Source organism: Pteropus medius, unplaced genomic scaffold (genome assembly GCF_902729225.1).
Source record: "Pteropus medius unplaced genomic scaffold, Ma_sr-lr_union100, whole genome shotgun sequence".
Lineage (NCBI taxonomy): Eukaryota > Metazoa > Chordata > Mammalia > Chiroptera > Pteropodidae > Pteropus > Pteropus medius.
The window spans coordinates 683,569-696,157 of NW_024344436.1; the positions used below are offsets into that span (position 1 = coordinate 683,569).

Genomic DNA, 12,589 nt, shown 5'->3' on the forward strand with positions numbered 1-12,589 from the left:
GTGTTTTAGGTCTTTTATGGTCACCTTGAACTAAAAGTACTTCAATATCTAGTGTTTAGCAGAGGACTCTATTTCCAGCAGCTGCTTCTCAAGGATGCCATATTTGCAGCATTGCTTTGAGGATCATGTTTGGCCTCTGCTGCCACAGACCAGAGTAGAAGACAAGGAGAGACAGTAACTGTTGAATGTCACCTTAGACAAGTCACTTTATTGCCCTTCCCTAGATTTAGGGGCTTAAACTGCTCACTCTGTGCAACTATGAGTCACTTAAAAAATCTCTCCAGGTAGAATCCACCCTTTTTGTTTAACAAAATATTCTTGATGTCAAGCCCAAGCTAAACAGATAGACTGTGTATGTATTTTTAAGCGTGACTGTTTTTTGACTAAACCTTTGTTTTTGGTCTGCACATTAAGATAATGGCAGGCAACCTCATCTCACACTTCAAACCTATCATAAATTAGAACAGTTCTCCAAAGATGGTAATGTCTGTGACACCAGATAGCAGCATAGGCCGTTTTCTGGCCTTGGGGATAGGGTGGCCTACTGTCTTGTCCAACATTACCACGTGACTTAAGGAATTTCAAATTTCCTACCTAAATAGCTTAAGTTTGTGAGTTATAAATTTAGTAGAGTTTGATTCTGTAGAGGGGAGCATAGAAAATAAACTCATAATATTACCATCTTTCAATAGGTTCAAGGAGTAGTTCCAGTTCCAGAGAGGCCACCTGAACCCAGAGCCATGGATGACCTGGCTCCTGTCCTTGTGAGCGATGGCGGTGCAGCTGCTCAGTGTCCTGTCTCTGCTCCTGCTCTCCAGCCAGGCCTCCCTGAAAAGATGTGGGAAGGTGCCAGGGCCCCACTGCTACACCTGCGTGCTGAGTCTGTCCCGGTGCACACTTCCTGTAGCTTTCCTGCACCAGTCCCCCCTGCCAGGACAATGGAGGGTAAAGTTGCTGCTGCCATACACTCCAGCACTGCAGATGCGACCAGCAGTTCCAGTTATCATCCCTTTGTCACTGCTTCTTCAGCCTCCATGGATGATATTTTGCCTTTACCACTTCCTGTCCCACAACCTAAGCATGCGTCTCAGAAAACTACTTATTCCACGTTCGCTAGGCCTGATGTCACCACTGAACACTTTGGTCCAGAAAACTGTTTGCATTTCAATATGACTCCAAACTGCCAGTTCCGTCCCCAGAGTGTACCTCCACATCACAATAAACTGGAGCAACACCAAGTGTATGGTTCCAGATCAGAGCCACCAGCCTCCGTGGGTCCTCGTTATAACACATATGTGGCCCCGGGAAGAAATGTGTCTGGACACCATGCCAAGCCGTGCAGCCGGGTTGAGTATGTATCTTCTCTGAGCTCGTCCATGAGAAGTGGTTGTTACCCCGAAGATATTCCACCATATCCTACCATCCGGAGAGTCCAGTCTCTCCATGCCCCACCATCTGCCATGATTCGCTCTGTTCCCATTTCACGGACAGAAGTTCCCCCAGATGATGAACCAGCCTACTGCTCAAGACCCCTGTATCAGTATAAGCCATATCAGTCCTCCCAGGCCCGTTCAGATTATCATGTAACTCAGCTTCAGCCTTACTTTGAGAATGGTCGGGTCCACTATCGTTATAGCCCATATTCCAGTTCTTCTAGTTCCTATTACGGTCCCGACGGAGCCCTCTGCGATGTGGATGCCTATAGCACCGTACAGCTGAGGCCCCTTCACCGGTTACCCAATCGTGACTTTGCTTTCTACAATCCTCGGCTGCAAGGGAAGAACTTGTACAGTTATGCTGGTTTGCCTCCACGTCCCCGGGCCACCGTGACTGGCTATTTCTCCGGTAATGACCATAATGTAGTGAACATTCCTCCAACTGCTGATGTAAAGCACACTTACACCTCATGGGATTTTGAAGACATGGAAAAATATCGTATGCAGTCCATCCGGAGAGAGAGCCGGGCTCGGCAGAAGGTGAAAGGGCCCGTCATGTCCCAGTATGATAATATGACCCCGGCTATGCAGGACGACCTGGGTGGGATCTATGTCATCCATCTACGCAGTAAATCAGATCCTGGGAAAACTGGACTTCTCTCAGTGGCAGAGGGAAAGGAGGGGCGGCATCCAGCCAAGGCCATCAGTCCTGAGGGAGATGACCGCTTCTATCGGAAGCATCCAGAGCCAGAGTTCGATAGAGCCCATCACCATGGAGGACATGGCAATGGACAGTCAGAGAAACCATCCCTCCCGCAGAAGCAGAGCAGTCTCAGGAACAGGAAGCTCCATGACATGGGTTGTAGTCTACCTGAGCACAGGGCACATCAGGAAGCAAGCCATAGGCAACTGTGTGAATCAAAAAATGGGCCACCTTACCCCCAGGGAGCCAGCCAGTTAGATTTTGGGTCCAAAGGGATCCCAGATGCTTCTGAGCCCATCAGCTACCATAACTCTGGAGGGAAGTATATTACACCAGGGCAGGAATCTTTAAGACTGAACCACAAAGAGGCGAGGCTCTCCAAAGAGCTGGAGAGATCTCGGGCTCGGCAGCCTCCTGCCCCAGAAAAACACTCCAGAGACTGCTACAAGGAGGAGGAACACTTCAGTCAGTCCACAGTCCCACCCCCTAAACCGGAGAGGAGTCATAGCCTGAAGCTCCATCATACCCAGAACATGGAGAGGGACCCCGGTGTGCTGTTCCAATACCAAGCACATGGCAAGCGCCAGAGCAGCATGACTGCTGTGTCCCAGTATGACAACCTAGAGGGCTACCACTCCCCACCCCAGCACCAGAGAGGAGGCTTTGGAGGAGGAGCAATGGGGGCGTATATGCCCTCTGGGTTTCCCCACCCGCAGAATAGGACATATGCTACAGCTCTGGGTCAGGGGGCCTTCCTGCCCACAGAGCTGTCCTTGCAGCATCCTGAAACACAGATCCATGCAGAATGAGCCCTGCGAGCAATAGAGTTGAAGCAGCCTCTGCTGGACAGTGGACTGTTCTATTTTTTTCAGTAACCAAAAAGATTACAAAAAGAAAAAGGAAAAAAAGCTACAAATCCCCCGACCACATTAAAAAAAAAGAAGAAGAAGAAAAATAAATCACCATCTTTTTTCCCTTCCTGTCTTATTACCACCTCTTCCAACTATAAACTGTCATTTTTGTCATTAAAAGAGATCTGAATGATTATAAAGCACTGTGCTGAAAACCTAGAAAAGAAATTTGTCACAGAGCATACTTGCCATATAGAGCTAATTTGTAAGAGCCTGAGGACTGCCTTTACCTGAATTTGAATTTGACTTTGTCCTTCTTAGTATTTGCTGTATAGTTCAGAGCAGTTTATATCTTTTTCTTGGGAGGCTTTTGCGTTTTCTGTTGCATTCCTACTGACTTTTTCAATACCTATGACACTTGCCCAGACTGACACTCAGTTTTTCTCACGTCATTTTCCCTGTCTTAGAAGGGTCTGTGTGTTAAATTATAAATTAGGTCTGAGAAAAACTTCTCCCTGATCCTTCAGATAAGTCTATGGGACATTTAGCAAATTATAACTAAAAAATGAGGGAATTAAGACTAAGAATTTTATAAGGGGTCATCATAAAATGTCAGACCACTTATACCCCGGCTGAGCCATGGTCTTCACATTCTTATTTTTCTTAGCTGTTTCTCACGGTTCAGTGAACAGGCTCGCATCACTGTGGAAAGGATTGTTAAAAGTTAGAATTACAGGCATTTCTCAGGTGGAAGTTAGTGAACACTGTTAGCACCAGAAAACCGTATCAACGCTTCTAATGTGTTGCCTGCTTTCAGCTATTTCTTTTCTAAATAATATTTGGTAAATTGTAATCCTAGTAAAAACATTTCATACCGTGTGTTCTACTAAAGCAAAGTTTTTCATTTTAAAAACCCCAGCATGGTGTGACTGGATAAACACACATAATTTATCATGATTACAAACCTACATGTTAATTTCTGTTTTTAAACCAGAGCACAGGTTTCTTGGGAATTCTTAAAGTAGCTACCTGTTAGTAAAACTGAAATTTCCTGCAATAACCGCTTAGGACACAGCCCCATTTCACCCGTTGGAATTCCGCACGGTTACCATTTCCATCCTGAGGACTCAGCGCGCTGTTTGTTCACTCTATGTCTGCAATCGCAGTCTACTGTAATTGCCATCTACACCAGCAGTTCAAGTATATAGTTTGTATAACTCTGTAGACATGTTAAACATGTTCAGTACCCAGGACTTTCCTTTGAAAGTTGCATTCCTGATTAGAGTTGGAGCAGATGCCTCTAGCCTAATCCATTCCATTTTCTCAACTCACCCCATAACATATATGCCAGACTAGCAAGGCAGTCCTTTATCTACAAAACGAGTTTAGACTGTCATTTCATTCCATAACTCTTAATAATACTTGATTTTTATACATGCACATGTTTTAAATGCTCAGTTTGTAGAAGACCCTAGGAGAATTTCATTCCATTTACTGGATGGTCGCTGCTCTGGTTTTTTAAAACTTGGAATTAACTTCTATTTAGAGCAAAGGAAGAAATCTTTTAAGAGGCTAAATTTATGCTGCTATTATTGCTGTGAAATTGTATAAAGATTAGGAGTCATGCCAGTTTTTTATTTAAAAAAAAAGTGATTGCATTTTAAGGGTTTATATTTAGGAAAAGAAATAAAGTTTTAAGAACAACACATGTATTTATATGTGGAAATACTCTATAAGGTCTTTTGTTGTTGTTGTTCCCCCAGAATTGATCAGAGGGGGTCAATAAACATCATGGTAGAAATCTAAAATACCTATATGTGAAAAGGTCTGTGGAAATTTAGGCCTCTCCATTAAAAGTGCAGACCCTACTAGCATATGTTCTCAATGTTGGGAAACGAGGTAGGAATCCTCCACTTAGCACACAAACATCAGGTGCTGTTCGCAGGAGTTTGGTCTTCGGTGAATACACAGCACTAATTTTTTTTTACCTTAACCATCTTTTTGTCAAGTAGGCAACTCATGGCCCCTTTGGGATCACACAAGCCCTGTAAGTTCTCACCAGCAGCATGGCGATTACAAAGGGGAGCTGGTGTGACAAGGACATACAGATGGCTTTAGTAACAGATTTTTTTCTCAATGGTATTTGGTAACTAGTAATTCTAGTAAAACATTTCACACTGTTCTAAAGCAGCTTTTTTTTTTTTAAATTAAAAAGAAACAGAAGGATGTGGCTGAAGAAGTCCTGTCCAATTTTAATATTTGTGGATTTGTTGTCACACACATTGTTTACTCCTGAAATTGAAGTCTATTTTATAAATACTAAGGTTAATTCCTCAAAGCAATCACTTTATTAATATCCTATGGGCTTAGAAATATCAGGTACGTATTTTGAATACAGAATAGGGACTCAAATTTCTGGTATAAGTGTGAAACACAAACTTTCAGCAAAATCTAGAGTTGTTTCACTTATGTATGTAGATACAGCCTTAACTTTGGATTCAGTTATTTGAAGGACTTTGCCTGTATCTTTCCCTTTCTAATCTTGTAGGGTAGAAATTGGATGGCAAATCACTGTGAGCCAGGTTACCTCAGCATAGTTCACCTTGTGTGTGACTTCACAGATAGGTTAATTAAATGTTACTATTTCAAATTCTGACATGGAGCATTATGATCAAGGAAATGGAGCTGCCTTATGCATTAAACCCATAATTTTATTAGTATTTTCATATTCATGTCTCCAGATCTCATCTTTTTGGCAAAATTCTGATGCCATAGTTTGATTGAAATAAATATTCCCTGGATGTCTGGCCAGAGACTTTGCTAACAGCCCCAGAGGTTTCATTTTCTTTTTTTTTTTTTTACTAAATTTCATCTGAGCCTTATTGCTTACTGTATTCAGTTTTCTTTTAAACATGCAATCCCTGGGATGGTCCCAAGGATAGGGCCTGAACATTTTTATAATGGCAAAGCATTTTTTAGAAGTTAGGGTCAGGTTGAAAAATTCTAGAACTAATTCTGTAAAGAAGAGGAACCATTAATGTAAGTGGGGATAGAGAGTAGGTTAACACATTTGAAGCAGCAATAGATGCATACAATGTAAATTTGAAATTTGCCCCTTTAGTTAAGGAGCTGGCAAAGTTCATATGTCTGTTCCCCGCCCTGTCAGTCACGCTACCGCCCCCCCTCCACCGCCCTCCGCAAATGTGTTGGAAAAGAATCTTCTAAGCAGTGTGTGAAGGAAATGATAATGAAAGCAAGAGTATATCAGAAAGTTACTTCCAAATGGTTAGAGCATGTGATTTTCAGTACTGTGTGTTACGGAAATGTCAGGAATGGTATATTTTAACTGTGTGCAAGATAATGTCAGTGTGCACAGAGGGTCTTTTTTCCTTTTCTGATTAGTACTGTTAGTGTTCAAAGAATAAAAATGTTTTACAGTTTAGATTCTAAGGTAGCAAAATCTGAATTTTCAACCATGACCTGCATGAGAGAAGCATCCTAGGAAGTCTTAGATCATACTTTTTGAGTTCTTAATTTTAATTTATATAGTGGTTTTTTATGTTTTAATATTTTTGTGAACTGGTGTAAATTGTTAATGCATATAAGCTTGTGTATTTTTGTAAATAGTTTTGTGATTTATTTCTTGACCCATATGTAAATATTTAGAGTCTCATTTCTTCAAAACTTATTTGAAGCTGAGTGTGGGTTTGGGGGTTTTGTTTGTTTCTTTGTTTTGGCTGGGGGTGGGGGGAGAGAAGAGATTTTGTACTCTGATAATCCAGATGGAGAACCCTGTGGTTTAAAGCAAATGTCCCACTGAAAGCAATTCAAATATCAACAAAATTATTTCAGGTTAAAACAGACTTCTTTGTGTGTGTTTCCTTTTTAACCTAATACGAATTATAACTACAAGTTAGGGCGGTTGACTGGGGATATTCAGACCTAAAGGTTAATGTTTATATAACACAGATTATTATCCCAAATGGTATGTTATTTGATGGAAAGGATTTAATGTCACCTGTTTATATCTATTTGCCACAGTATGCTGCTGGGCCATATTTTCCCCAAGTCAAAACAGTATCTTAGAACTGCAGAGGCCCTTCGATCTTACTGGAAAGCCTCAGCAGACCTGCTACCTCGGGCTTGCAGCTCCCAGGAAACTGATTTGGTTTCTTAGGATACTCCAGAAGGAGATTCTGAATAATATCCATATTTCTAAAGATCCTCACAAACCATCTTGGACATTCTATTTACTTTTCAGAATAAAATGACCAGAAAAGAATCATCTCTTAAACTTGGTCACCTGTGGCAAGCTGGTTTGTGTCAAACCCAGATAAAATACTTTGATAAAACAAGTGCTGCCAGTAACCCAGCTGCCTGGTGGGGTCCAGAGTGTATTCCTGTGCCAAAATTCTTCTCAGAAACATTTCAGTATCAACCAGGATTCTTTGAAGGCAAAACCCCCCAATATTCAGCTATTGAAATCCTAGTTTTCCTACTGGGAATCATAAATTACAAACCATTCTAAAATATTAGAGCTTTTCTTTTTTTGCCAGTGAATAGGGAAAGTTGCCTGTTTAGTACGGATGACCCAGGTGAGCCAGCCATCTGTTACATACCTGCATGCCACACTCCAGACCGGAAGCAAAGATAGGACATCCGCTTTCCATAAACACTCCCAGACGTAAACAGGTGTTTCCATGGAAACTGCTCGATGGGATTAAAGAAGAGACATATATGACATTTCCATTGTGTCTTCTGCTTAATTTTCTGGGACTCTCATTTCTAATTTTCTGGGACTCTCATTTCTATTTCATCACCAAACTTCCTTTATACTGATGAAAATATAGTACGTAGCTCTTAAAATGTGTATCATTGAGTAATTGGAGACAAGTACATTGATGATATTTGAGACTTCAATCGTGTGGTTCATTGCAAAAGCCACATTTTAATATTGACTCCCCATTACAGCAAAAACTTTGGGCATCTGCCACCACCTGAAGTAGGACGTTTTAGTTAGACAGCTGTCTAACTCTGTTTCTCACATAGTTGAGAGTGCACCTCTTAAAAAAGATTGTGAGGTTTAATTTTTATTTTAAATAGAATGTTTCCAGAATATATTTCAAACCATAAACTTTGCTGTCAACACCTAAAGATTCATCATTTATACCTATGGATTACTGCACTATAATATAGTGATATGCTTGGGGGGACACATTCATACAAAAGGAATGTTTGCTTCTATACCAAATGACCTGCCACCTCTGTTCCTTTATCTTCTTGAATTATTTTTAAAATTTTTCTGTATCTTCTTTTTTTTCTAATGTCACTTCTTGCTATTGTTTATGAACTACCTGTAAACCTTTCTCTTCCTCTAAATAATCATTCAAAATAAATAAGCATATCAAAATGGTGAACAAAAAAGGTTCTGAACTGGGGCCCTGAAAGATTCAGACATTGTGTCATCTATTTGTCATCACTCAGAGCCTCTTATCCTTTTCTTCTAGCAGTGCTTGGGCAGCAAAGTTTCAGAAGGTGAGATTACTGTGTAAGATACTGAGAAGGGAGACTGAAACAAAGACTGTAAGTTTTCCCTGCATTTGACATTTTGCAAGGAAGCTATAGGATTAGACACTTTTCCATGTTAATAACCACCAAGTATTTCTCCCCATAGAAGAATGGTAGTCCACAGAAGATAGTTAGCAGCCACACATAACTCTAATGTGAAGACAGAGTGTCGCACGCATATACAGCTTCACCTGTCACTGAGTCATTCAATTAGTGTTCTTTTTTCATTCCCTAAAAACATTTGAAAAGCATCCTGAGATTTCTCAGCCACTGGTTTATGTTTTAAACTTGACGAGGAGTTCTCAAACTTTAGAATTCGTGCAAAGCACCTGGAGAGCCTGTTAAACATGAGTCCTTGAGCAGCCACCAGGTAGTCTGATTCAGTAGGTCTGGAATTGGACTCAGGAATTTACAGTTTTAGCAACCACCCCATGTGATTCTGGTGCAGATAGCTGAGAAATACTGATCTAGATGGCATATTTAATAGACCTCTCAAAGAGAAGCTATCTCTACTTCATCAACCTTTGCCACTTTTTCTCATTTGCATCTTTGTTTCCCATCACTTCAGTGATACTAGCCCTGAAATTTATCACTAATTTCTCTGTCCCCGGTGTTTAAACATTAAGCCCAGATTCAAAACTAATAATCATACAAAGAAATTGAGACTAATTGAGCGGATAAGCAATATAAGAAAACAATTCGACATTCACTAAAACTAGTGAAATGACTACTATCAACTCTATATATATAGTTAAGTGGGGTGTGAGACATTTAGGCTAGTTAGGAAGTGTAGTTAATGCATATTTACTTATAGGCAGTCAACAGTTTTTGAAATACTATATTCCTGGAAAACAACTCTTAGAACCAAGTGATGTGCCCTCCTTTGTCACCAAAACCTTTACAAGAACTACCAGCACATAATTAGTTTATTTGACTAATTGTCAATTTGAGGCAACAGCAACTGGTAGCTAACACTGTCCTTACTCTACTGTAGTGCCAGTCCCTGTTGTAAGCATTTTACATCATTTAACTCATTTGTTCCTCGTAACCCATGAGTTTATAGATGAGGCCAAGGCACACAGAGGTTGAAGTCTTGGCCTACTGTCACACAGCTGGTCATCAGTTGTGGAGCTGAAGTTTATGCCCAGGCACTCAACACAAGCTTATGCTCTAATGAAAGCAGGCTTTAAAGCTGAATATCTGAATAGTTGAATTCAGACTGTTACTTACTAATTCTAATGCCCTTACTGAACTACTAAACCCTTCCCCTTCTAAAACTTTCTAAAACCCTTTCTAAGCCATGGCACTCTCATCTGTAAAATGGGACTAAAAAGAGCACCTACTACTTGTGGTTGCTGTGAAGACTAAATTAGATAATAGATGTTTCTAAAGGGCTTAGCAGGAGAGCAAGTACCCAGTAAAAGTTATCCAGGATTTTTACTTTGAAATGGTACAAGGCCACACAGTGGTTAAAGGGTTATATTATGCTTATACAATTACATTATTAAGAATTGAATCAGTTGAGTCAACTTTTCTGAAAAACTGAAAAGTTTCATGTAGTTGAGACACCTTTCAGGAAGAGAGCCTTGGTAAGTATAGATGCAAGACAAATTTAGTGGTTAAAATAAAACTTCACAGTGAAACTCGAAGCATGACATGGCAGTGGAGAAGCCCTTGCTTTCTAAAAATATATTGCAATTATTCAGTGGAGACCTTTATGTAGATAGCGCTGATTATGACTACTGAACAATGTTGTTTTAGAGATACGTTGTCTCCTTTTCATTCCATTGAATGTGATAACTGCAGTTGAGGGCAGTGGGCTTATGAGATTCTGTGAGCTGTGCCTTCTCTGCTGACGGGAGTTGCTAAGAGAGATTATTTCTCCATTTTTGAATAATAAGTGTCGTTCCATTATTCTTAAACATATATACTTTTTTTTTCTTGATTCAAGATCTGTTAAAGCAAAATGCTTATCCACAGAAGAATGTAGTGATTGCCTTGATAGTAAGTAATAGTGCTAACAATTTACTGTTCAGTTACATGTACCAGGCTATTCTAAGTGTTTTACGTATGTTAATACTCAAGTCTTTCTAACAGTAATGAGAAGTAGCATTATTAATTTTGTTGCCACTTCACAGATAAAGAAACTCAGGCCCAGAAAATAAGTGATGTGCCTGAGTTCCTTCTTCTGAGGTTAAATGGGATTCGGGCCCAAGCTTTCTGACTTCAGAGCCTGCAGTTTTTCTCACTCTGCTGCCCAAAGTGAATTTTCAAAGATCCTGAACCCCATAACACAGGCACAGTGAAGACACTATTCATTTGCAAGAAAAGCAATCCCTTCCTATCAGAGTAGGCTAAGTTTATGTTGTAGTGACATCACTAAAATCTCGGTAGCTTAACACCAAAAAGGTGTATTTCCTGCGCAAGCAAAGTCTGCTGCAGGTCCAGGTGACTCCTGGGTAATGGTCCTTTGTGTGGCTTGTCAGCCGTCAGGGCTGAGAGGGGCTGCCCCATCCGTTAGAGACCTCATCTGAAACTCATGTTCATATTCATGGGAAGCTGTGGCAAGGGAGGAGAGCACTGGAGGTTCTTGTGCAAGTAGACCCAGAACGTGACCCAGAAGTAATACAAGTCATCCCTGCTCATAGCTCATGAGCCAGAGCTAGTCTCCAGATTCTGCCCCACTGCAGGGAAGGTGGCGGGTTCGGTGTGGTCTGATGTGTGCCTGAAAGGAGAGCCCCACTGGGTGGCGGTGAGCAGCACTAACGTGGCGGTGAGCAGCACTAACGTGGCGGTGAGCAGCACTTAGCTCTCTACTCAGACTCTTCCACTTACATTACTGACAACCATATTATAACATGGGAAAATGATCTAAACCATGGTTAAAACTCCCTGAGAGAAAGTCAAGGAATAATAGTTCCTTGTGCTTGTGTGTGGGGGTATTGGGGGATGGGGGGAGCACCAGGACAGGGGAGCGACGAGTCAGTGTAGGGCTGGCAGATTTCCTGAGGAAGTGTCACTTTTGAGTGTCCCACAATGGTGGCAAGAAATGCCCAGCACCCACAAATTTCTGACTGTATATTGGAGAAAAGCTTCTGGAAGTAAAGAGAAGCTGTATCTTGCTACGGTCCCAGAGACATGGAAGAAGGCTTGCAAAGGGGCACAGCTACTCCTTAAATGCTGTTTGAGAGTCACCCTCCCCCTGCCCCGTCATTCTGTCCTCGTTGACCTCTTCATTAGCCCATAAATGTACCAAGGCCACTTCCATTTCAGTCTTTGCACTGACAATCCTCCCCCCAACAGTGCTCAGGTCCCAGATACGTTTACCTGGCTTGCTCTCTCTTTTAGTCTTTGCCCAAATGTCACCACCTTAGAAAAGACTTCCCTTGACCATCCTGCCTAAAATAGCACCTTATTTTTCTCAAGCCACTTATTCTGCTTTCTGATATTATATGTGTAATATCTGTATCTCCTCTAGAATGTGAACTCCAAGAGGACAAGAACTTTGTCTTGTTCACTTATATCCTAGTGCCTTAAACAGTGTTATAGCATAATATGTGCATCAATATTTGTTGAATGAGTGAACTGATGGGTCTGTTATCCATGATAATGTAATGAAAGTCATGTGCTAGGAAACCCTTTGGGTACTGGAATATAACAAGTTATCTTTCTCTAGTGCCAAGAATGAGTCCAACATCACTTTTTTGATCTGCTTTCCTATATTAGAAGCACTAACTACTGGTGGTGGTTGATGACCCCCCAAAAGAAAGCAAGTAGGCTTAGATTATCTCAAATTCAACTGCCAGAGTGACTAGACACTGCTAGAATTAGAAAATCTTTTTCAAGGTCAGTTTTGAACAACATTTGCAAAGTAGTGATGGGGAGTTCCTTGGAGGGGAAGAATGGAGATATTATAAGTGTCCAGGAAAGACTTTCTTCCCACACTCAAATCCATCCTACAAAAGCATCTTTGGGTGTGGGTTTGAGAAGATGTAATGAACCCTTTTTTTCCCCAGGATAACAACTTTCGA

General features: G+C 41.1%; 1 protein-coding gene and 1 long non-coding RNA gene across 8 annotated transcripts in view; one reads left to right on the top strand and one right to left on the bottom strand.

Moving 5' to 3' along the window:
- Positions 1–6,853, top strand: part of ARHGAP32 (Rho GTPase activating protein 32) — a 277,299-nt gene extending 270,446 nt beyond the window's left edge. For all 6 annotated transcript variants that reach the window (XM_039872712.1, XM_039872714.1, XM_039872716.1 and 3 more), the window contains one exon: positions 693–6,853. In XM_039872712.1, the coding sequence (XP_039728646.1) occupies positions 693–2,948 (2,256 nt within the window). In that variant the 3' untranslated portion in view covers positions 2,949–6,853. The remainder of the gene's footprint in view (positions 1–692) is intronic.
- The window catches only part of LOC120610426 (uncharacterized), a 38,710-nt gene that overhangs the window by 7,751 nt on the left and 18,370 nt on the right, over positions 1–12,589 (bottom strand). Inside the window, exon 4 of one of the 2 annotated variants that reach the window (XR_005654928.1) lies at positions 7,610–7,697. The exons of the other annotated variant lie outside the window; for it this stretch is intronic. This is a non-coding gene — a long non-coding RNA (uncharacterized LOC120610426). The remainder of the gene's footprint in view (positions 1–7,609; positions 7,698–12,589) is intronic. 2 annotated transcript variants of the gene reach the window in all.